Genomic DNA, 26,548 nt, shown 5'->3' with positions numbered 1-26,548 from the left:
AGTAAGACCAGATACTATAAAACTCCTAGAGGAAAACATAAGCAGGACACTCTCTGACATAAATTAAGGAGATATTTTAAGCAGCAGTAAGCAGCAATATTTCTTTGGATCCATCTCCTAGAGTAATGAAAACAAAAGCAAAAATAAACAAATGGGACCTAATTAAACTTAAAAGCTTTTGCACAGCAAAGGAAACCATAAAACAAAAAGACAACCTACAGAATAGGAGAAAATATTTGCAAATGATGCGACCGACAAGGGATTAATTTCCAAAATATACCAAGAGCTTATAAAACAACCCATCAAAAAATGGGCAGAAGACCTAAATAGACATTTCTCCAAAGAAGATACACAGATGGCTACAGGCACATGAAAAGATGCTCAACATCACAAATTATCAGAGAAATGCAAATAAAAACTACAATGAGGTATCACCTCACACTGGTCAGAATGGCCATTATCAAAATATCTACAAATAATAAGCTGGAGAGGGTGTAGAGAAAAGGGAATCCTCTTACACTGTTGGTGGGAATGTAAACTGGTGCAGCCACTATGGAGAACAGTATGGACGTTCATTAAAAAACTAAAAATAGCGTTACCATATGATCCAGCAATCCTACTTCTGGGCATATATCTGGAAAAGATAAAAACTATGATTTGTAAAGCTACATGCACCCCCAGTGTTCATAGCAGCACTATTTACAGTAGCCAAGACATGGAAACAACCTAAATGTCCATCGATAGATGAATGGATAAGGATGATGTGGTGTGTGATGTGTATACACACACACACACACACACACACACACTGGAATATTAGCCGTAAAAAAGAATGAAATAATGCCATTTACAGCAACATGGATGGACCTAGAGATTATCATATAAAGTGAAGTAAGTCTGAGAAATACAAATATCATATGATACCACTTATATGTGGTAATCTAAAAAAGAGATACAAATGAACTTATTTATAAAACAGAAATAGACTCACAGACATGGAAAACAAATTTATGGTTACCAAAGAGGAAAGGTGGGGGAGGGATAAATTAGGAATTTGGGATTAACAGGTACACACTACTATATATAAAATAAACAACAAGGACCTACTGTGTAGCACAGGGAACTAAGCTCAATATCTTGTAATAACCTATAATGGAAAAGAATCTGAAAAAGAATATATATGCATGTATAACTGAATCATTTTGTTGTATACTTGGAACACTGTAAATCCACTATACTTCAATTAAAAAAAAAAAAGGTCAACTAATTCCCACTTACAAATGAGGGCACAGATTAGGTGAATTTTTCTAAGGTCACACAGCTTGTGAATAATATAGCCAGGATTTGAAACTAGGTCTCTGTCACTGCAAAGCACAATCTCTTCTTTTTTCAGACTTTACTCTGTCTCACTCTACAGCTATTCTACCTCATGCACTGTATCTGAACAGTTAAAATAACCACCAGAGCAATGAGAAAAATATTTAAAAAAAAGAAATGAAATGGTAGTGACAAGTCAAAAAGTAACAAAAGATGGTGGAAGTATGGTTTTTAAAAAGGTATTGATTTTATTAAAAAAAAAAAAAAAGAACAAGGAATACAGGAGAGAAAACATGCGTCTCCCAAGGGAATCCTGTGATGTCAGATTTCCCATAAAGTCCAGCTGGCTGCCAGGGCTGTGGCTGACCTGAGCCCACGCTGCTTCCCTCTCTTGCTTGGGGGATCTGACACCTTCCTCCACTCACATCCATTTATCATGGCAGAATCTTCTAACTATGGCCACTGTAGTAAGAAGGTTGTGCTCCTCTGAGATGCCCCTTTTTAGGCTTGCTCGGGAAAGCTCTCTGGTTTATGCAGGCTTTGGCCTGTGACAGTGATTGGTCCGTGCCAAATCTGATCTAAGAGGCCTTAAGGCCCGACCAGTTGCTTTTCAGCAAATCTTAGCAGACACAGAAAGAACAGACAAAGGAGGCAGAAGGCTCTAGTTCTGGATACAGGTTTCCCCTCATTGGAGCCCTGCTGCTCTTGGGGAGAGAGTTTGCATCCATTCACGAGTTGAACATTTAAATATACAACTTAGTTACATAACTTAATGATGTGAATTTTTGCTATTATTATTATTCATTGGTGTATTCACTGTGTAATGTGGCTCTGCTGAGTACAAGCAGGTCCTGTGCTAATGACTGGTGCTCTGGGCTTGGCTGCTGGAGTGGGAACTGCCGGACATGGACAGTGCTCCCCCTCTTCCTGCTCCTCCCTTGGGACAGGAAGGCACTCCCCTCCTGCCTGGCTTTGCTGGTCTTCTAGCAGCCTGTCCCCAGGAAAGAATGACGGATGCTTCCTTCTGAACACTGCTGCCACCCACCCAGTACTAAGTAGGCCAGAATGTCCTTCAAGTCCCTCCGAGGCCTAGGGCTTTCCTGACAGGATTTATTGATCTTTCGTTGTTCTGAGAGCTCCATCTTTGTAACTCCAGGGCACTTACAGAGCGCCTGGTTCACAGGAGACACTCAGGAAATGCTTGAAAAATAAACAAAAATATACATTTTGATGTATATGTGTATATGTATGTACATATACATATTTATATATTTATTTCTGGCATTTTTCTATAGAGCAATTGCAATAAAATATCTTAGGGTTGCATAGCATGTCATGGTTTACCAGTGCTTTAACAATAGCAATAGTACTAAAAATGGTTAACAGAATAACAATCCTAATAATAGCTATCATTTATTGAGTGCTTTACCTGCATTATTTCATTTAATTCTCATGACAGCTCACTGGGGTAGATATTATCCTGATTTTACCAAGATGAATCTGTGGCTTAGAAAATTTAAGTACCTTGCACACAGGGTCACACAGCTAGCAAGTGGCAGAGCTGGGTCATCCAAGCACTGGAAGCAAGTCCAATACTCTTTCCATAACTAGCCTGTAGAGTGAGTGATACTTAGCTACACAGGAACCCAGTGTTATCTTTCATGAAGATTTAAATTAGATTCATGTCCTGTTACCAAAAAAAGGCCAACATAAAACTCTGGGATAGCAAACAGATGAGCTGAATGATGCAAATAGACACATACCTGACATGTGGAGTGGATCGAGACCTCTGACAACCAATCTGTCTAGTGGAATGGGCTGATCGAGTACCATACATGAACCACCTTCTTTGATTACTGTTTGTAGCTCAGGAATAAGTGAAGGGCACATTAAACCAGGGTCTGAGCCTCCAAGTTTCTAAAATTAAGGAGGAAAATAATGCAGTAAGTAGGAACTAAATATTGATGCACATACTTAAGGTACATCCTTAAGTAAACTGATTTTTAGAAACAACTGCTTGAAATCTAGCTTACTATTCTTTCTGGATCTTGAAAAGCATTTCCCAAAGTACACAGTGATTTAAAGCATAGTGTTTCTGATCCCCAAGTTTAATTACCTGAATAAATAAAAGGGTAATTTCATAGCTGGGAAACATTTAAATCATTATCACATCAATGGGAAGATCTTCATTTCCAGTAGTATCCCTCTATGGTACTGAGTTAAATGAACAAGAAAGAGAAGCCTCATGTTGGCCAACTCTGTCCATGGGATCTTATACTAAAATCTAAATAAATAAATTCCATGCTCTATGATATGTAAATAACTGAAATTGTTTTGAATATATAAAATACTGAATTTTTTTTAAAAAGGGTGTCAAAGATTGGGATGTACGTGAAGTAATTTGTGCATTAAACAGCAAAGAGAAAGTTAAAACAGATAACATTCCTTATTTCTTTTTCCAAAAAAATAAATGAAACCTGGGGTCTTCTCTGGGTGGTTCTCTCAGATTTATCAGATGGAAGAATTTAAAGAGGAATTTAAAACAGATAACATTACTTATTTTGGAATCAAGTTGTGAAGCATGAAACCAGAATATTATCTTATAATATGGCCAATAATGGGCTGCCACTAGTTTGTGGGCTCTGATTTGTGCCATTATGTAAAGAGAAGGTAAGCTGTGCTTAACGTCAGGTTTTTGAAGGGGACAGAGATTTTTCAGAGCTTGCCTGTTCAGACATGCTAGCCTGGGTAGCTGAAAATAAGAGGCCATCCAAGTCTCAAAACTGTGACTTAATATTCTCCAACACCCATTCCCTCCTCAACCACTGATCAACTATGCACGGATTGATTAATGGGTGTCTATTTTATTGCTGAAAGACCCTTAAATTATTTAGCTCAACTAGCCAACATGCCATCTAGAAGCTTAGGTTATTAAAAGATCTGAGAGATCTAGTCTCATAATCTTACATCTGTGTAAGGCTAGTCGTTTAGTAAAGAAGTGAGTGGGTTAGAACAACATTAGTTATCTCTGACAGCCAAAAACATACTGCACATCCTCTTCCCATCTCTAAGGGCAGGTGTCTGAGAGCTGCAGAGGAGGCCTCTTCCTGAAAGCACTCACACACACCAGTCAGGGAACAACTGTGAAATGGGACATTAGATAGAAAGCCTTTGGTGGACCATGAGACCCATGGCTCATCGGGGAGTAACGACAGTAATGGTAACCATTAATACTTAAGGGAGAAATCCCTATTCTTAGAAGAGATTTTGTGGCTCTAGCCCCTGGTGACTCGTTTTTTTTCTGTGATGCCAACTGTACATTTGTTTGGCTTCTGCAGTTCTTAATTATAGGCAGACACTGAGAGACCAGGGCTCCTTCCCACCTGCAGTCCCCAAAGCATCATTTCTCAGGAAGAACGTGAGAACGGGTGGTAGATATCACCTCAGCACTTGGCAGCAGACGGTTTAGAGAGGCCCCCTGCTCTGGCAGCTTTTGTTGCGTTAGTCAATTTGGATGAGGAAAAGGCGGATATGGACAAAAGTATCTTAATTTCATTTGCTGAGACAGGCCGGGCATGAAGCCCTGTGGCTTCTGGGACTCACCTCGGAAGTATACAGACTAAGTCATTCTAAAAATATACACACGCTGTGACATCCTTAAGAAATGGGACTTGCTTTTGTTACTGTTGTTTTTCAGTCCAGCACTCTACGATGGAAAAAGCCAGTATTTTTAAATGCCTCCATTTTTTAGAGGGTAAAGTCTGATTTGATGTATAAGAATCTTTTCTCTTTTTAACTCAACTTATTCAGAAATATTTCTAAACTCATTTAGCAGAATTATTTAGAGACAACAGCATTTTACCTTTTTGTTGCGCTTAGTTTTCGTAACTAAGAGGAAATCATCAAAGAGAAACAGATAAACATCTAGGAATCTTGTGCTTTCTGAGGAAAGAAAGAAGAAGAAATTGGGGCTGGAAACAGTACGCAGAGGTTTTTTTTTTTTTTTCTTTTTAAATCAAAGAATCCCTTAGAAAACAACATACGCCGGGGATCAGGGCACACGAGGCTTGCAGCTCAGGGGGCTCCAATCACGTGGGTCAGAAAACTGCATTATGGTTGAATTGACTTCTCCCTAAGGCAGGGACTTGATGTGAGCCCACCCTTCCAACTTTAAAGACATTGTATTTGTAAGGCATTTCATGTGGATCTAAGGTTACTTGGATGATATTTGTCGTGGTTTCAGCTGAGCCTAGGACACATCTATTGACTAACAGAACTCCAGCATTTTGGCCTCTTGACTCATCTGTGTGGTCATTGGCAAAGGTATACATTACCAGAAAAAAAGGCACTTTGTCGTAGCTGTGGACTGAATTGCATCTCCCCCAAATTCTATGTGGAAGCCCTACCCCCCTCCCCACTGTGTATTTGGAATAAGGAAGTAATTAAATGAAAGCTTAAGGGAGGACCCCTGATCTGACAGGGTGAATGTCATCCCCAGAGCATGCTCTCTCTCTCTCTCTCTGCCACGTGTGGACACTGAGAAAGCTGGAAAGAGAGCTTTCACCAGAAACTGAATCAGCTGGCAACTTGACCTTGAACTCCCAGCCTCCAGAACTGTGAGAAATAAATGTCTGTTGTTTAAGCCACCCAGTCTGTGGTATTTTGTTATGGTAGCCCTAGCTGATTAAGACAGTCACTAAAACAATTTGTTTCTTAAGTTTTACAATGTGTCTATACAGGCTTTAAATAATCTTCATGGGGCTTCCCTGGTGGCGCAGTGGTTGAGAATCTGCCTGCCAATGCAGGGGACACGGGTTCGAGCCCTGGTCTGGGAGGATCCCACATGCTGCGGAGCAACTGGGCCCATGAGCCACAACTACTGAGCCTGCGCATCTGGAGCCTGTGCTCCGCAACAAGAGAGCCCGCGATAGTGAGAGGCCCGCGCACCGCGATGAAGAGTGGCCCCCACTTCCCACAACTAGAGAAAGCCCTCGCACAGAAACGAAGACCCAACACAGCCAAAAATAAATATTAAAAAAAAAATAATAATAATCTTCATGAAGCTTTATATTTACAAATATATTTCTGATATCACTTTTGATAATAACTGAAGGCAAATAGGCTTTTCTACTTTTCCCTAAGAAGGGGATACTCGTAGAAGAGAAATAAAATATTAGAATGAGATATTCCCCTCTCAATTTAACTCTATCCCTTAGAAATTAGAAAAAGAAATGGTTAGTGAAGTCAGAAAAACAAATATCGTATATTAACGCATATATGTGGAACCTAGAAAAATGGTACAGATGAACCGGTTTGCAGGGCAGAAATTGAGACACAGATGTAGAGAACAAACGTATGGACGCTAAGGGGGGAAAGTGGTGGGGCACTGGTGGTAGTGGTGGGATGAATTGGGAGACTGGGATTGACATATATACACTAATATGTATAAAATAGATAACTAATAAGAACCTGCTGTATAAAAAAATAAATAAAATTCAAAAATTAAACAAAGAAAAAATTTTAATTTTTTAAATTAAAATTTTTTAAAATTAAAAATTTAAATTAATTTTTAATTTAAAATTAATCTGACAAAAGTTACCCTTTCCAAAAGTTCCCAAAATAGTAATTTATATTCACATACCAAAAAAAAAAAAAAAGAAATGGTTAAATTTAAATGATTTTAGAGGAATAGGCCGTCCTTGAGGGGGATGTGACAGGCACTTAAAGTAAATATAAGAAAAATCAGTAAATATTTTTTATTATTCTATTTTATTTATTTATATTTCTCTAGAAGTTCTTTCTCATATACATTTACCTGTGGAAATGAGATGCCTAAGGTTAAATTAATAAATAAAATATCTGGGATTCATTTTTAGTCTAAGTTTACAGGAAAGATACTTCCTATATCTGCATAGAAATTAGATATTTTATTCAATCTTGAATTGTCCTTGAATAGTTTTTTTTAATGTTTTCTATCACTACTAGAAACTCCTTTTTGCAAATTGGGCTGCAGTAAAGACTGCTGGTTGTCCCTTAAAAACCATTCTTCCCTTCTTTTGTAGTAATGAAATTTCCAAGTTTTAGTGGGTAGATGTTCACTGTGAATAAATACTACATCTCCCAGCTTTCCTTGTAGCTAAATATGACCAAGTGACTAAATTCTGACCAATGGAATACGAGCTAGAATGTAGGCAAATTGGTGACTCACCTTGGGGCCACAGAAGAAAGCAGTCTCTAGGATGGCAGAGCAAAAGGACATAAGAAATCCAGATCCCTTGTGGCTTCATGGAGTAAAGCTGTCATATAGCTCAGAATTTTACGTGTGAGATAAATAAACCGGTCTGTCTCCAAGAGCTGGCTTAATATCCTAACTAACACGTAGGGTGAGGAATGGGACATTTGGACAATGCTAGACCTTTAAGACCTGTTAAATATTGCTTTCCCCACCCTCTGCCACTCCTATCTGAATTAGGTGAATGATCATTGTCAAAATGAAATAGCTTTGTTTTCTCCTTCTAACTTCAAGTATTTTAACAAACAGGTATGAGCATCTTCTATGTCCTAGACTTCATTCTAGGAAATGATGATTATTTTAGCTACCGTTTACTGAGGCCCTAGTTTTCCACCAAGCAGTCAACAAATACTGAGCACCTCCTATGCATCAATGATTAAGACAAAATCTCTCCTTCAAAGAGCTTTAATTATAGTGGGAGCAGATACATAATAAACACAAACACGATTTAAGATAAATTCAAGAACTGATAGTGCTAAAGTAAATATGGGATTACGAAAAAGGATGACTAAGGAGGAAGACTGTAGGCATAAAGTTAGAGTATTCACATTTATCATCCCAGGAGTTTGAAGCTATGTGCCACACAACCAGATATGAGACTTAACAAACTTGTGCGGTTCTAACTCGATTAGGTATTTATTTTTTCTCAAAGAGTCTGGCCTGTGGGGTTTTCATCACACTGCTAGAGAACAGAGCAGCGTCACTGACTTATTCTAGTTCTGCAGCAGCTTGAACAACGTGTGTTCTCTAGGTGCTACAGCTGCTGGGCCATCCTATTTGCCTGAACTTTACCTCTTTTTCTATTTAGAAATACCAGTCTGTGGGGAGCATGCTGGCATGAATTCCAGTGGGAAGCTGGTTATGCTCCAAAAGTTATAAAAACTTGGACCTTCTGGGAATGAGAAAATGCACTTAATTTCAACACTACAGTTTTTAAGGCTAGAAGAAATTTTGGAACATAATATATTAGTGGTGGATACCATCATCATCATGGTTATCACCATCACCATCATCATCATCATCAATATTTACAGAAGAGATTAAGAGAATTTAAACAATTTCCCCAAAGCCCACAGTTGGGGCTAGACCCCCTAATTCTTGGTCCAATGCTTTTTCCATTCAAAATGATGTCTTGTTTCTTCTAACACTATTACCCCCACCGACACCATATCTCTATGCCAACTCCGAGCCAAAGTCCCAGTGACTTTAAACTTGATTTGACACTACTATATGACACACCCCTCTCTGGTGAAATCTGACTAATAGCATGTGCTGTCAGACAGGAGCCTGGTGTTAGTAATGCTTATGTAGGTCATCGCCATTCTACCACATTTGACTCTACAAGAAACTTTTCCTGAAAAGTTGGGTTGAACCATAATGACTCCTTCTTAGGCCAGTCTCCCACCCATGCTTCCATGACAAGCACCCCCATCCCACTTGATACGAGTACACATCTGACGCGGCTTTTCACCAAGAGATTTTTCATGGTCACGTTCATCCAGCCTCTATGTGGCCTCCCATCACGTCCACACCTGAACCCTAAAACTGACTCCCTGACCCACTCCCTGCGTCACCCTCAGGGTCATCTACCAACCTTTCAGGCAGATAGATAAGCACACTTGAAGGTGTTTGACTCATTTCCTCTTCATCCATTTTATCAATCATAAAGTCCTCCTGTTTTTGCCTTTGAAATAGCTCTCACATTTATCCTTTTTGATCCACGCCCATTTCTAACATTTTAGGATAGGCTGGTGCGTCTCACAGTTGGGAATTTGGTGGATAGGGGGAAGAGGTGAAATAAAATCTCTCATGATTCCAGGTGGAGGCCAGTTTTGCAGGGAAAGGCATAGGATTGCACACAGAACTGTGTTTTGCTTCATTACTTTTGGTTTTGGTTGGATTTGGCTTTGTCACAATGATATAATTATTTTTGAAATTGTAAAAGAAAGGGTAAGATTGTTATCTTTCCAAATGAAAGTGGGAGGGGAGTGGTCTACAGGTGGAGAATGGTTGAGAAACACAGGCCCAGGCTCTTCCCACCCCATCCTGCTTCACTGTGGCGCCTTCAGGCTGGTCTCTCTGCTTTGGTCTCCTCCTCTAGCCATTTTGTGTATTGCTTCCCATAACTCTTTCTTCAACACCCTTTTAAGCCTCCCATGTCCCTGAGCACTCAGTGGCTTCTTGTTGCCTGCAATTTCCTGGCTGGGTCCCTCTGGCTTTCAAGGCAGTGGCTGTGATTCTGGAAGCCTGCTAGGGTGAGGCAGCCTGGCTTGGGTCTGGACGCTGCCATTAACTTGCCGCCAAGTGACCTTGAGCATGACACAGAACCTCCCCGAGTCTCAGCTGTGACATGGGATTAAATGTAACTTCTCTGCATAACTCACTGGAAGGAAACAATGCATGAAAAAGCCCTTTGATATAAAAAGCTGGGCATGTCTATGTTTCGAGTTGGCAGTTGCCTGCGGGGGTTATGTCCCAAGCTGACATCTGGCGCTATCCCTAAAATAGAGCAGGTTCTCAACAGGTGTGTACTGAATAAGGAATTACTGCCTGGCACCCCCCAAAAGATCTCAGGCAACCTCACATCCCACAGGCCTTCACACACCGTAGGTGCTCAATCAAGATTTTGTGAAGAAATGAATCAATGAATGAATGCAAATCTTATTTCAGTCGGGCAGCCCTTTCTGCTAATATTTACTGAGCACTGACTCTCTGCCAACCATTCTTTCAAGTGCTTATACATCCATCAGCTCATTTAATCCTCACAACAAAGAGGGGACACTGCAGCATGGGGAGATTGCTGTAAGTGGCCCCAGGTCACACAGGCAGCAAAGGCTGAGCTGGGAAGGGAATCTGGCAGGCAGCCTCGGGGATCACCCTCCTAACCACGCTGCCATGAGCCTATTCTCTCAAGTGGCTTCTGCCTCCAAGCCTTTTCTCTTGCTGTGCTTTTCATCTGGGATGTCCTCCCTCCTGTCCTTTCACTGAACTACACCCTTCTATCCCCCCAAAGCCCGCCTCCAGTCCCATGGACCACATGAAGCCTTTCCTGAGTACTCCAGCATCAGACTCTCTTCTGGACTTAGACTGCAGGTCTGCTCATTATGGCAGCGCTTCCCAACTAGAGGGAAAGGATTATCCAGAATAATGACTTTTCTATCCTCCAATGGTACCTACACAATGCAACATGTGTTACATAATAGGTTCTCAGTCAACACTGAGAGTATGATTGCCCAGCTCACTGGGGGAGTAAAATGAGGGTGGTAACAGCTGGCGTTGAGTGGTTACTATATTCCAGACCTTGAGCTAAGCTCTTCACATGTGTTACTTCACTTTAACATTGAGCTTATAAGACAGATATCGTTATCCCATTTTACAGAGAGAAAACGGAGGGCGTGTGGCCAGTTACGTCGTGGTTTGATCAAGCTGGAGTCTGCGTGACTCCATAGGATGCTCTCTGATTCACATCTTCCATCGTCTTGGCCATAAGGAAATACAATTCTTGCCACCCTTCGATAAGCAACAGTTGGACAAGTTACAAGGTAGCAAAGATGTTGGGTTTGTAAAGGAAACAGTTATTTACCTGCAAGAGTTAATTTTCCTTCATAGAGAAGGTGTCTGTTGGTTGGTGACAGGATGTTTTCTGCCATGTGTTCTTTAAAAATGTGTTTCAGGCACTGGCAAAACAAGGGAGGAAATCAAAGAGATGTTGTTAGTGATTGGAGGACAGCATATTCTAGAAGCTGGGGCAATGTACTCTGTCTAGAAAGTTCCTGACATTTGGAAATGCCAGTAAATGCACATGGGAATGGGAAAGAATGGGAAAAATGCTTAGAAGGACCAGTTCAGGAACGGCATGAGGAGGTCAGCCTCCCCACACACAATGCCATGTGGATGAGGCTTTACTTCTTGCTAGATTTATAATTCTAGTGGGCAGCTGGGGACTTTGTGAGACTAGTATACTTCCACTTGAATGCCAAACGTTTAGAAAGGGACATAGGTTCTAATTGATCCTTTTTGTACCTCTGGAATGAAAAACCTTTTATCTCTATCCCAAAGTGGAGGCCACACTATAATCTCCTGTAGATGTCTGCATTTTTGAAAATTGTCAAGCCACTTCACTTTTCCTTCAAGATCCCCTGAAAGACAAGACACATTCAATATATTTTTAAATGCATGAGACATTACAGCATAAAATTTAACCAAGATCCACAGGAATCATTTAGAGATATTGACCGCCCCTGGAGCCAAACCATATCTTAGGTTCATTTAACATATTTCTTGCTGTTTAAATGCCTTAGAAAAACTCACTAATTTGAAATCAGCCTCTTGCAGAGAAAAATGAAGCTGAACTAATTTAACTCAGTAAGTTGGAAATGTATTGTGCGTTTTTATTTCAATAATACTAACAGTTCCCTTAGTAGCTTTCTCATATTCCCTACATCACACAGCGTGTGATTACAGGAAGGAAAAAAAAATCAGACTAACAAGGACAAACATATCCTTTTGTCTTAATCATAAAACATACATTCACTTTATGGTAAGGTTGATTATTTCTTTTGGTAAGAACTCATTTTCTCTTTGAAGGTCTATATTAATTTTCCAATGTTTTTTAATAACATATTGCTATTGAGGTTTTGAAATGATTTTTGAAAACATGGAGGGCAAGTCATAGACCCACAGAATCACACGGTTAGGGAATCCTTGAGAATTCACCATCTTTAAGCTTTAAAGGAAGGCCACAGGATCTCTTTCCCCAACAATGAGAATTCATTTTATTGAGAAATTCCTAGAAGAGACGTTATCCCCCTCACAAACTTATCAAAATGAGTAATAATCTTCAAAATTACTTTAAAAGTTTAAAAAAGTCTGTCTTTAACTGAATTTTTTGTCTTAATCACTTGATAAGCTGAATTCTAGTTCCTTGGGTTATTTTAGAATTTCAACAAAAAATTTTTAAAAAGGAAAGAAACTCCTAAGTGAATGGTCATTTTATTTTTAAACATGCAAAAGAAAAAAAATATATCATTTCTGTACAGCTGATAATCATCATTTTGAATTGTTCCCTTTTGATGCTCCCCAGGAAATCTTGGTTTATGGACATATATCACGAACTTCTTTATTTGAATGTGATTATACAGAGCTACCCAAATAAACTTAAGTCATCACAGGGCTTTCTCTTTTCCTATTCCCAAATTTCGGGTCTAATGATTGCAGTTGGCATTATATTTAGATTGGCCCTGGATTTCAGTGACCTAAAAAAAATGACCGATGGTAATTTATTCTCCGGAAAGGCTTCCCATGCTGTTTACTCCCATTTGCTTTGTGTGTGGGTTCAGTATGGATGTTAAAAACAAAGTGCCTTCATCATCTGGGAAATAGAACTTTTCCTGCCTGAACTCACATCTGAAAGCCTTGGAGACGGGGCCATGTCCTGCGTGAACTTGGAGTTAAGAGTTCTCATAGGGTTCGCCAGGATGTGACTGGAGCCCATTGTTTTGAGTGTGTTTGATTTACAATGCAAACTCAAACTCGAATCCACATTTCGGAAAGCCATGACCTCAAGGCAATGGAATTACCTCCTAGGATGGAAGCCCAAATGGTTCCCAAGAGCCAGAGGGTCCCCCAACTCTTTGATTAAAGCTGACACTGGAGCTCTGGGTCACTCGTCTCAGGGACTTACAGATTGACTTTTCCACCTTTTCCTTGATGGAGTAGATCATGATTTTCTCCGTAGAGTCAGTACTCCTTTTCCAGATGTTCTTCAGCAACAAGGGATATCGAGTCAGCCTGTGTAGTGGGGCCACTAGCAGCTCAGGCAGGTGAAGGCGTCTGCACTGTTCATTTTGCTCACACCACTGGGGGAGGCAAAAGCAGGTGGATCAGAACATCGCGTCTCCTATCAAGGCCCTGAGAAGTCCTGACACAAGAAACCCTTAGAGAGTTCAATCAGTAATGACATGACACACCTGTGAGCTTGCTAGGAAAATTTATAAGCCATGGACTAGACTTTGCTTTTGAAAATTCCATATTAAATTGTCTTAGCAAGCATCTATCTACCAGTACTAAATTCAGGGTCTGAAATGGGTTTTTTCAATGTGCTTAAGAAGTATTGAATATTACTGACTGAAACATTGCTGCTTTCCAATTAAAGAAATAAAAGAATCTTTCTTCAGATGTCTTGCCTTCCCAGCAATGGTGATGAAGGAAGAGGTCATCAGCATCACCTATAACACCACCCCCTCAATCCTCCTAAATGGGAAAACTGATGTCAAGATTTGAATGCACAGGAAAAGTTTGAATTTTGTTAAATCCCCTAGAAATTGCGTACTCCATCAGTGGCCGTGTAAGATGTATTAATACACATATTTCAGCCTTGTTTACCCTTGACACTGAAGAGTTTAGTTTTGCCCCTTGCCTTCTCCTTTTCCCTGGCCCTTGGGGGAGACTTCTGGTTTTGCCAACTCTGCTCCCACTCTTGCTGCAATGCAGTTAGGAGAACTGAGAGTCAACACTACACACGTAGACAGGAAAAGGAAGGATTTTTGCTTGTTGGGTCAGTTCCTTGACTCTCCTTTGTTGGAGGGAATCAGGATAATGAAGAGAAAATGAAAACAGAAGTTGAAGACGCTAAATTGATCTACATTGATATAGAAAAGAGAGGAGAGGGAAAAAGACGTAGACAATTGTCAATAGGGAGAGTTTGTTCAAAGAGGCAGTTGCCAGGAGTACACACAATGGGGAATACATGAAAGGAAACTTCAGTAAGTATTGCTATGGGATATACATTGGATTTCCATAAATGGTATTTTGAGAAATGCAAGCAACATAAGAATAGCTCCTACATTTGTTTCATCTGCTGGACTGTTTCTTTGAATGTGACACCGTTTGAGCCTGAGGGGTCCCAGCCTTTGTGCAGGTGACACATGATGCCTGGAGCCAGGTCTGTGGCTACTGCACACACAGGTACATCAAGAAGTATTATTAAGGGTGTGTTCACTTCCCTTACACTTCTCTCCTCCCACCTGCTCACACCATACTGGTCCTGAGTTCAGCTCTAAATGGATCCTGTCCTCACACTAAATATTTTTCTTGCTGCAGGCTCTCGCCTCTTCCCTCTTTCATGCTCACTCCAGGCCCAGGTTAAGTCCTGACCCTCATGACCCAGACCCTCAAGACCAGCCTCAGGTGGGTCAAGGTACAGTCGGTTCTACTATCTGTAGGTTCTGCATTCTCAAATTCAACCAACTGTGAACTGAAAATATTTGGGAAAAAAAATTCCAGAAAGTTCCAAAAAGCCTGAATTTGCGGCACAGCAGCAACCACTTACATAGCATTTACACTGTATTTACAATATTTACATAGAACTTACCTTGTATTAGGTATTATGAGTAATCTAGAGATGATTTAAAGTATACGGGAGGATGTGCATTGGTTATACGCAAATACTATACCATTTTATATACGGGACTTGCGCATCCTCGGATTTTGGTATCTGTCGGGGTTCTGGAACCGATACCCTGTGGATACAAAGGGACGACTGCGCACTGCGGAAGGCTCCCTCTGCGTCCCCAGAGATATCTTCATACGTCTTTATGCCCAGGTGTCAGCCCTTGCATTTCAGAGAGGTCGGTACAATTGGCTCAAACCTCCAACAAGTCCAGAACTCTCCCTTAGACACTTATAAAGCGATATTCCAATGGCCTCTTCTGGCCCCTGGACTCCTGTTTGTACACGTTCTGTTTCTTCGCTGAACAGCATGGGCCAGATGCCACACTTAGCCCTTTGGTAGGTTTCCTGTGTTGGTTTCCACTGTAAACCCACTCATGCCAAACATTTTATGAGTGCATGTGTTTATTTTACTGAAGATTTCAGATTATGGGGAGGGCTCACAGCCCACAGTCACCACCCACCACCCCATTTTGCTGGCGCCATTCTCTTCTTTGAAAGGAGAGAGCTCTTTCTCTCTCTTCCCCTCTCCAACTTCCCCCTTTTTCTCTCCTAGCCTCGTGCTTTGCAATTTGTCCTGGTCTTTCATAGCCTGACCACATCCCTGGAGGGTGGTACCCTCCTACACTAGCAGCTTTATCACATTTCTTTTAAAAATATCCGGGACTCTTCCTTACGGGAATTCTGCCGGGCGTGATCTTTCCCACTTCCCCACCTACAGATGGCAGGTCAGAAAGGTGAGCCCAGAAAGGTCAGAAAGGTGCGTGGAGGATGGAGCTCTAGGGGGCAGGCTTCAAGGCTGAGGGACCACCTCCCCGTCTCTGCACCTCAGATTCTTCTTTAAAATGGGGGAAGGTACTAGATGACCTCCCAGTTCTCATCCAGCTCAAAATGGCTGTGATTCTCATTGGGGCTGGAAGGGATGAAGGAAGCAGGGACTGCAGATGTGGAAAGGCTGGGAGTGGGGAGGAGTGGAAAGAGGAGGTGTGGAGAGGCTGTAGTCTGTGGCCTTAGTGGCTGACTTCCATGCTGAGTCATTAGCAACAGCATTCCAGCACTACCTGCTGGTCCTTGTGGGGGGCTGGGGAGCTCCAGTAACTGATTTCTCAGCAGCAGTTAGGGATTCCCTCAAAACACACAGCCCTGGGCCACTGCTCCAAACTTCCATGTTGTAGGGAACAGCTCTGGCTGCCAGTACCCACTGGTGTTCAGGGTAAATATAAAAACACCTAATCTCCCCCAGATATCAATCAGAAAAGAAACACCAGTGGTAAATAATTCAGACAGAGATCCAGGCAGAGATACTGGAAGCTTTTAGCGTTTTGGAAGGTCTCAGAAGAGCAAAAAAAAAAAAATATTTGATGATTCTAAAAGTAAAACTAAGTTTTTTTTTTCATCTCTCTATTGGCTTTACTTTTCAGAAACATTAGGGAAAGAAAAACAATTCTCTGTCATGAGAGATTGGACATAGAAGTCCTTTTCATGGATGGGTCTAGGTCAATGAAATCTGCTTCAGTTTTATAATAAATAAATTTATAGGTGGGAGATCAAGATGGCGGAATAGAAGGACACGGAGCTCAATGACGCCCACAAATTACATCAAAAATACATCTACATGTGGAACAACTCTCACAGAACACCTACTGAACGCTGGCAGAAGACATACAGCCAATGCTGCAAGAAAGATCACTGTGTAAACAGGTAGGACAAAAGAAAAAAAAGAAATCGGGATGGGACCTGCACCCCTGGGAGGGAGCTGTGAAAGAGGAAAGGTTCCCTCACCCTGGGAACTCCCTTCACCGGCTGGGAGATCAGCTGGGACAGAAAGGGAGCTTCAGAGGCTCAGAGGAGAGTGCAGCAACCAGCTTACAGCTGGCAGAAGAGAGAGAGACCAGCACACCTGGTCCTGGCCACCTTGCTGCACTCCCCAGCCCAAGACATGTAACTCCTGGTATGAGTGGGGGCTGGGTGCTGAAACTTGGGCTTCAGTGGACAGACCCGGGGAGAGGACTGGCGGTGGCTCTGCGGAGAAGCTGGAGGGGCTGGAGTGTGGCCTGGGCTGCAACTGGGGCTGTGTGCAGGATGAAGCCTGGGTCCGCCAAAGAAGCCCCACTGTTAACAAGCCCTTGAAGGGAGGAGTGGGGCCCCGCCAGAGCAGCCTCACCCTCACAGTGCTCAAAGTGGGCAGGGCTCCGCCTCTACGAGTTCTGGGGGCACGCCAGTGCCTGCAGGTGCCCACACACAGAGCTGGGGCTGAAATCTGAGCCCCGCTGGGAGACTTTGTGACTTTGGTGGATTTACGCTGCTGGCGCCTTTGTAAGCTAAACAACTGTGGGACATCCGAGCAGATGCTGGTACTCCTGGGGCTGGCGCGGGGCTAGAGTTAGCAGCTGCGAACTTTGTGGATGCATGAACGTGGAGGTGGGGCCAGGGTCTGTGCCGATTCCGTAGCTCCCACAGCGGGTCCAGGTGCACGACTACGGGCAACTAAGGAAGGTCCCGGTGCCTGTCTTCAGGGAATCTGTGCCAATGGATCGGCGCTGGTGGCTTTGTGAGCACCGCACCTGAGGGACACCCAGGCTGACTGCCTGCATCCCCATGGCTGAGGAGGGCCTGAGGGCAGTGCCAACAATGGTGTACTTTGTGAGCACGCACAATGGGTGACAGAGGACACCACAGAGCACACCTGCCGGTGGACAGCTCCTGAGGAGGAATACTCAGTGACTCCCAGTGGGAGTGCTCCAGTACTGCCTACCTCATACCACAGCTCAGAAACAGACCTGGGGGCTTCTACTCCAACAACTGGGGAGCAGACCCTGTCCCAACAAGGCTGTGACAAGCACAGAGCAAAGAGGAGGGCCACTCAACTTCCAGTGCAGGCTCTGGTCACCACAAAAACAATCACACCCCCTAGCAAGGGGATAACAACCAGCATACATAGAGGAAAGACATGGCAGGCATCCATACTAAAAACATCCCTTGCACCAAAAATATGAGACTCACACAGACTACACAGGGATGCTTCCACATAAAAACAGCCCTTCAAGACCACAGTAGACAACTGTTTCTCCTAAATTCATAGAGTCAAAGAAATATAAGCAAAACAAAGAAGGAGAGGAGAATCACTGACAGAAAGACACTGGAACTCACCAAAAAAAGATACCCCACATCCAAAGAAAGGAGAAACCACAATGAGACGGTAGGAGGGGCACAATCACAATAAACTCAAATCCTATAACTGCTGGGTTGGTGACACACACTGGAGAACACTTATACCACAGAAATTCACCCACTGGAGTGAAGGTTCTGAGCCCCATGTCAGGCTTCCCAACCTGGGTGTCCAGCAACGGGAGGAGGAATTCCTAGAGAATCAGACTTTGAAGGCTAGCAGGATTTGGTTGCAGGACTTTGACAGGACTGGGGGAAAAAGAGACTCCACTCTCGGAGGGCACACACAAAGTAGTGTATGCATCAGGACCCAGGGGAAGGAGCAGTGACGCCAGGGGAGACTGAACCAGACCTACCTGCTAGTGTTGGAAGGTTTCCTGCAGAGGCGGAGGGTGGCTGTGTCTCACCGTGAGGATGAGAACACTGGCAGCAGAAGTTCTGGGAAGTACTCCTTGGCATGAGCCCTCCCAGAGTCTGCCATTAGCCCCACCAAAGAGCCCAGGTAGGCTCCAGTGTTGGGTTGCCTCAGGCCAAACAAACAACAGGGAGGGAACCCAGCCCCACCCATCAGCAGTCAAACGGATTAAAGTTTTACTGAGCTCTACCCACCAGAGCAACACCAAGCTCTACCCACCACCAGTCCCTCCCATCAGGAAACTTGCACAAGCCTCTTAGATAGCCTCATCCACCAGAGGGCAGACAGCAGCAGAAGAACTACAATCCTGCAGCCTGTGGAACAAAAACCACATACACAGAAAGACAGACAAGATGAAAAGGCAGAGGGCTATGTACCAGAAGAAGGAACAAGATAAAACCCCAGAAAAACAACTAAATGAAGTGGAGATAGGCAACCTTCCAGAAAAACAATTCAGAATAATGATAGTGAAGATGATCCAGGACCTCGGAAAAAGAATGGAGGCAAAGATCGAGAAGATGCAACAAATGTTTAACAAAGACCTAGAAGAATTAAAGAACAAACAAACAGAGATGAACAATACAATAACTGAAATGAAAATAAACCAGAAGGAATCAATAGCAGAATAACTGAGGCAGAAGAATGGATAAGTGACCTGGAAGACAGAATGGTGGAATTCACTGCTGCAGAACAAAATAAAGAAAAAAGAAAGAAAAGAAATGAAGACAGCCTAAGAGACCTCTGGGACAACATTAAACACAACAACATTTGAATTATAGGGGTCCCAGAAGGAGAAGAGAGAGAGAAAGGACCTGAGAAAATATCTGAAAAGATTATAGTTGAAAACTTCCCAAATATCGGAAAGGAAATAGCTACCCAAGTCCAGGAAGTGCAGAGAGTCCCATACAGGATAAACCGAAGGAGAAACATGCCGAGACACACAGTAATCAAATTGGCAAAAATTAAAGACAAAGAAAAATTATTGAAAGCAGCAAGGGAAAAATGACAAATAACATACAAGGGAACTCCCATAAGGTTAACAGCTGATTTCTCAGCAGAAACTCTAGAAGCCAGAAGGGAGTGGCAGGACATATTTAAAGTGATGAAATGGAAGAACCTACAACCAAGATTACTCTACTCAGCAAGGATCTCATTCACATTCGATGGAGAAATCAAAAGCTTTACAGACAAGCAAAAGCTAAGAGAGTTCAGCTCCACCAAACCAGCTCTACAACAAATGCTAAAGGAACTTCTCTAAGTGGGAAACACAAGAGAACAAAAGGACCTACAAAAACAAATCAAAACGATTAAGAAAATGGTAATAGGAACATACATATCGATAATTACCTTAAATGTGAATGGATTAAATGCTCCAACCAAAAGACACAGGCTCGCTGAATGGATACAAAAACAAGACCCATATATATGCTGTCTACAGGACACCCACTTCAGACCTAGAGACACATACAGACTGAAAGTGGGGGGATGGAAAAAGATATTCCATGCAAATGGAAATCAAAAGAAAGCTGGAGTAGCAACACTCATATCAGATAAAACAGACTTTGAAATAAAGAATGTTACAAGAGACAAGGAAGGACACTACATAATGATCAAGGAATCAATCCAAAAAGAAGATATAACAATTATAAATATATATGCACCCAACATAGGAGCACCGCAATACATAAGGCAACTGCTAACAGCTATAAAAGAGGAAATCGACAGTAACACAATAAAAGTGGGAGACTTTAACACCACACTTACACCAATGGACAGATCATCCAAACAGAAAATTAATAAGGAAACACAAGCTTTAAATGACACTATACAGCAGACAGATTAAATGATATTTATAGGACATTGCATCCAAAAACAGCAGATTACACTTTATTCTCAAGTGCACACGGAACATTCTCCAGGATAGATCACATCTTGGGTCACAAATCAAGCTGCAGGAAATTTAAGAAAATTGAAATCATATCAAGCATCTTTTCTGACCACAATGCTATGAGATTAGAAATCAATTACAGGAAAAAAAACTGTAAAAAACACAAACACATGGAGGCTAAACAATACATTACTAAATAACCAAGAGATCACTGAAAACATCAAAGAGGAAATCAAAAAATACCTAGAGACAAATGACAACGAAAACATGATGACCCAAAACCTATGGGATGCAGCAAAAGCAGTTCTAAGAGGGAAGTTCATAGCAATACAAGCCTACCTCAAGAAACAAGAAAAATCTCAAATAAACAACCTAACCTTACACCTAAAGGAACTAGAGAAAGAAGAACAAACAAAACCCAAAGTTAGTAGAAGGAAAGAAATCATAAAGATCAAAGCACATATAAATGAAATAGAAACAAAGAAGACCGTAGCAAAGATCAATAAAACTAAAAGCTGGTTCTTTGAGAAGATAAACAAAATTGATAAACCATTAGACAGACTCATCAAAAAAAAGAGGGAGAGGACTCAAATCAATAAAATTAGAAATGAGAGGGAGAGGAGCTTCAAGATGGCAGAAGAGTAAGACGTGGAGTTCACCTTCATCCCCACAAATACATCAGAAATACATGTACATGTGGAATAACTCCTACAGAACACCTACTGAATGCTGGCAGAAGACCTCAGACCTCCCAAAAGGCAAGAAACTCCCCACGTACCTGGGTAGGGCAAAAGAAAAAAGAAAAAACAGAGACAAAAGAATAGGGACAGAACCTGCACCAGTGGGAGGGAGCTGTAAAGGAGGAAAGGTTTCCACACACTAGTAAGCCCCTTCATGGGCAGAGACTGTGGGTGGCGGAGGGGGGAAGCTTCGGAGCCGCGGATGAGAGTGCAGTCACAGGGGTGAGGAGGGCAAAGCGGAGAGATTCCCGCACAGAGGAACAGTGCCGAGCAGCACTCACCAGCCCAAGAGGCTTGTCTGCTCACCCGCCGGGGTGGGCAGGGGCTGGGAGCTGAGACTCGGGCTTTGGAGGTCAGATCCCAGGGACAGGACTGGGGTTGGCGGTGAGAACACAGCCTGAAGGGGGCTAGTGTGCCCCAGCTACCTGGGAGGGAGTCTAGGAAAAAGTCTGGAGCTGCCGAAGAGGCAAGAGACTTTTTCTTGCCTCTTTGTTTCCTGGTGCGTGAGGAGAAGGGATTAAGAGCGCGGCTTAAAGGAGATCCAGAGACGGGTGCGAGCCGCGGCTATCAGCATGGACCACAGAGACGGGCATGAGACGCTAAGGCTGCTACTGCAGCCACCAAGAAGCCTCTGTGCAAACACAGGTCACCATCCACACCTCCCCTCCCGGGAGCCTGTGCAGCCCGCCACTGACAGGGTCCCATGATCCAGGGACAACTCCCCCGGAAGAACACACGGCGTGCCTCACACTGGTGCAATGTCATGCTGGCCTCTGCCGCCGCAGGCTCACCCCGCATCCGTACCCCTCCCTCCCCCTGGCCTGAGTGAGCTAGAGCCCCCGAATCAGCTGCTCCTTTAACCCCGTCCTGTCTGAGCAAAGAACAGACACCCTCAGGCGACCTACACGCAGAGGCGGGGCCAAATCCAAAGCTGAACCCCAGGAGCTATGCAAACAAAGAAGAGAAAGGGAAATCTCTCCCAGCAGCCTCAGGGGCAGCGGATTAAATCTCCACAATCAACTTGATGTACCCTGCATCTGTGGAATACCTGGAATAGACAACAAATTGAGGAGGTGGACTTCCGTAGCAACGATATATATATTTTTTCCCCTTTTTGTGTGTGTGTATGTGTATGCTTCTGTGTGTGATTTTTGTCTGTATAGCTTTGTTTTTACCATTTTTCCTAGGATTCTGTCTGTCTGTATTATTGTTGTTGTTTTTTGCTTTTTTTTTTTTAGTATACTTTTTAGTGCTTGTTATCATTGGTGGATTTGTTTTTTGGTTTGGTTGCTCTCTTCTTCCTTTCTTTTCTTTTATTACTCAAAAAAATTTTTTTTTCAAAATTATATGTGTTTTTTATTTTAATAACTTTATTTTATTTTATTTTATCTTCCTCTTTCTTTTTTTCTTTTTTTTTTCTACCTTTTATTCCGAGCCTTGTGGAAGACAGGCTCTTGGTGCTCCAGCCAGGTTTCAGGGCTGTGCCTCTGAGGTGGGAGAGCCAAGTTCAGGACACTGGTCCACAAGAGACCTCACAGCTCCACATGATATCAAACGGCAAAAATCTCCCAGAGATCTCCATCTCAAAGCCAAGACCCAGCTCCACTCAACGACCAGCAAGCTACAGTGCTGGACACCCTATGCCAAACAACTAGCAAGACAGGAACACAACCCCACCCATTATCAGAGAGGCTGCCGAAAATCATAATAAGGCCACAGACACACCAAAACACACCACCAGACGTGGATCTGCCCACCAGAAAGACAAGATCCAGCCTCATCCACCAGAACACAGGCACTAGTTCCCTCCACCAGGAAGCCTACACAACCCACTGAACCAACCTTAGCCGCTGGGGGCAGACACTAAAAACAACGGGAACTACGAACCTGCAGCCTGTGAAAAGGAGACCCCAAACACAGTAAGTTAAGCAAAAAGAGAAGACAGAGAAACACACAGCAGATGAAGGAGCAAGGTATAAATGCACAAGACCAAACAAATGAAGAGGAAATGGGCAGTCTATGTGAAAAAGAATTCAGAGTAATGAGAGTAAAGATGATCCCAAATCTTGGAAATTGAATGGAGAAAATACAAGAAACCTTTAACAAGGACCTAGAAGAACTAAAGAGCAAACAAACAGTGATGAACAACACAATAAATGAAATTAAAAATTCTCTAGAAGGGATCAATAGCAGAATAACTAAGGCAGAAGAACGGATAAGTGACCTGGAAGATAAAATAGTGGAAATAACTACTGCAGAGCAGAATAAAGAAAAAAAAGTGAAAAGAATTGAGGACAGTCTCAGAGACCTCTGGGACAACATTAAATGCACCAACATTTGAGGTATAGGGGTCCCAGAAGAAGAAGAGGAAAAGAAAGGGACTGAGAAGATATTTGAAGAGATTATAGTTGAAAACTTCCCTAATATGGGAAAGGAAATAGTTAATCAAGTCCAGGAAGCACAGAGAGTCTCATATAGGATAAATCTTAAGGAGAAACACGCCAAGACACATATTAATCAAACTATCAAAAATTAAATACAATGAAAAAATATTAAAAGCAGCAAGGGAAAAACAACAAATAACATACAAGGGAATCCCCATAAGGTTAACAGCTGACCATTCAGCAGAAACTCTGCAAGCCAGAAGGGAGGGGCAGGACATATTTAAAGTGATGAAGGGGAAAAACCTACAACCAAGACTACTCTACCCAGCAAGGATCTCATTCAGATTTGATGGAGAAATTAAAACCTTTACAGACAAGCAAAAGCTGAGAGAGTTCAGCACCACCAAACCAGCTTTACAACAAATGCTAAAGGAACTTCCCTAGGCAGGAAACACAAAAAAAGGAAAAGACCTACAATAACAAACCCAAAACAATTAAGAAAATGGTAATAGGAACATACATATAGATAACTACCTTAAATGTAAATGGAAAAATGCTCCAACCAAAAGACATAGATTGGCTGAATGAATACAAAAACAAGACCCATACATATGCTGTCTACAAGAAACCCACTTCAGACCCAGGGACACATACAGACTGAAAGTGAGGGGATGGAAAAAGATATTGAATGCAAATGGAAATCAAAAGAAAGCTGGAGTAGCAATTCTCATATCAGACAAAATAGACTTTAAAACAAAGACTATTACAGGAGGCAAAGAAGGACACTACATAATGATCAAGGGATCAATACAAAAAGAAGACAACAACTGTAAATATTTATGCACCCAACATAGGAGCACCTCAGTACATAAGGTAAATGTTAACAGCCATAAAAGGGGAGATCAATAGTAACACAATCATAGTAAGTGACTTTAACACCCCACATTCACCAATGGACATATCATCCAAAATGAAAATAAATAAGGAAACACAGCTTTAAATAATACATTAAACAAGATGGACTTAATTGACCTTTACAGGACAGTCCATCCAAAAACAACAGAATACACGTTCTTCTCAAGTGCTCATGGAACATTCTCCAGGAAAGATCATATCTTGGCTCACAAATCAGGCTTGGTAAATTTAAGAAAATTGAAATCGTATCAAGTATCTTTTCCGACCACAACACTATGAGACTAGATATCAATTATAGGAAAAAAATCTGTAAAATATACAAACATATGGAGGCTAAACAATACACTACTTAATAACCAAGAGATCATTGAAGAAATTAAAGAGGAAATCTAAAAATAACTAGAAACAAATGACAATGAAAACACAACAACCCAAAACCTATGAGATGCAGCAAAAGCAGTTCTAAGAGGGAAGTTTATAGCAATACAATGCTACCTTAAGAAACAAGAAACATCTAAAATAAACAACCTAACTGTACACCTAAAGCAATGAGAGAAAGAAGAACAAAAAAACCCCAAAGTTAGCAGAAGGAAAGAAATCATAAAGATCAGATCAGAAATAAATGAAAAAGAAATGAAGGAAACTATAGCAAAGATCAACAAAACTAAAAGCTGGTTCTTAGAGAAGAGAAACAAAATTGATCAACCATTAGCCAGACTGATCAACAAAAAAAGGGAGAAGACTCAAATCAATAGAATTAGAAATGAAAAAGGAGAAGTAACAATTGACACTGCAGAAATAAAAAGGATCATGAGAGATTACTAAAAAGCAACTATAGGCTAATAAAATGGACAACCTGGAAGAAATGGACAAATTCTTAGAAATGCACAACCTTCGAGACTGAACCAGGAAGAAATAGAAAATATGAACAGACAAATCATAAGCACTGAAATTAAAACTGTGATTAAAAATCTTCTAACAAACAAAAGCCCAGGACCAGATGGCTTCACAGGCAAATTCTACCAAACATTTAGAGAAGAGCTAACACCTATCCTTCTCAAACTCTTCCAAAATATTGCAGAGGAAGGAACACTCCCAAACTCATTCTACGAGGCCACCATCACCCTGATACCAAAACCAGACAAAGATGTCACAAAGAAAGAAAACTACAGGCCAATATCACTGATGAACATAGATGCAAAAATCCTCAACAAAATACTAGCAAACAGGATCCAACAGCACATTAAAAGGATCATACACCATGACGAAGTGGGGTTTATCCCAGGAATGCAAGGATTCTTCAGTATATGCAAATCAGTCAATGTGATACACCATATTAACAAACTGAAGGTGAAAACCATATAATCATCTCAGTAGATGCAGAAAAAGGTTTTGAAAAAATTCAACAACAATTTACGATAAAAACCCTCCAGAAAGTAGGCACAGAAGTAACTTTCCTCAACATAATAAAGGACATATATGACAAACCCACAGCCAACATCGTCCTCAATGGTGAAAAATTGAAACCATTTCCACGAAGATCAGGAACAAGACAAGGTTGCCCATTCTCACCACTAGTATTCAACGTAGTTTTGGAAGTTTTAAACACAGCAATCAGAGAAAAAAAAGAAATAAAAGGAATCCAAATCGGAAAAAAAGAAGTAAAGCTGTCACTGTTTGGAGATGACATGATACTACACATAGAGAATGCTAAAGATGCTACCAGAAAACTACTGGAGCTAATCAATGAATTTGGTAAAGTAGCAGGATACAAAATTAATGCACAGAAATCTCTTGCATTCCTATACACTTATGGTGAAAAAACTGAAAGTGAAATTAAGAAAACACTCCCATTTACCATTGCAACAAAAAGAATAAAATATCTAGGAATAAACCTACCTAAGGAGACAAAAGACCTGTATGCAGAAAACTATAAGACACTGATGAAAGTAATCAAAGATGATACAAACAGATGGAGAG

General features: G+C 41.7%; 1 protein-coding gene across 1 annotated transcript in view; it reads right to left on the bottom strand.

The window, feature by feature from the left end:
- The window catches only part of LOC118901568 (pleckstrin homology domain-containing family G member 7), a 76,304-nt gene that overhangs the window by 4,890 nt on the left and 44,866 nt on the right, over positions 1-26,548 (bottom strand). Inside the window, exons 9-13 of the mRNA XM_036864799.1 lie at positions 13,293-13,467; positions 11,633-11,748; positions 11,193-11,286; positions 5,180-5,259; positions 3,081-3,234 (exon numbers count right to left, since the gene is read on the bottom strand). Of these exons, the coding sequence (XP_036720694.1) occupies positions 3,081-3,234; positions 5,180-5,259; positions 11,193-11,286; positions 11,633-11,748; positions 13,293-13,467 (619 nt within the window). The remainder of the gene's footprint in view (positions 1-3,080; positions 3,235-5,179; positions 5,260-11,192; positions 11,287-11,632; positions 11,749-13,292; positions 13,468-26,548) is intronic.

The sequence above is a fragment of the Balaenoptera musculus genome, chromosome 10 (assembly GCF_009873245.2).
Source record: "Balaenoptera musculus isolate JJ_BM4_2016_0621 chromosome 10, mBalMus1.pri.v3, whole genome shotgun sequence".
Lineage (NCBI taxonomy): Eukaryota > Metazoa > Chordata > Mammalia > Artiodactyla > Balaenopteridae > Balaenoptera > Balaenoptera musculus.
Note: the sequence above shows the minus strand (reverse complement) of the source record. Positions and strands in the feature narration are given on the sequence as shown.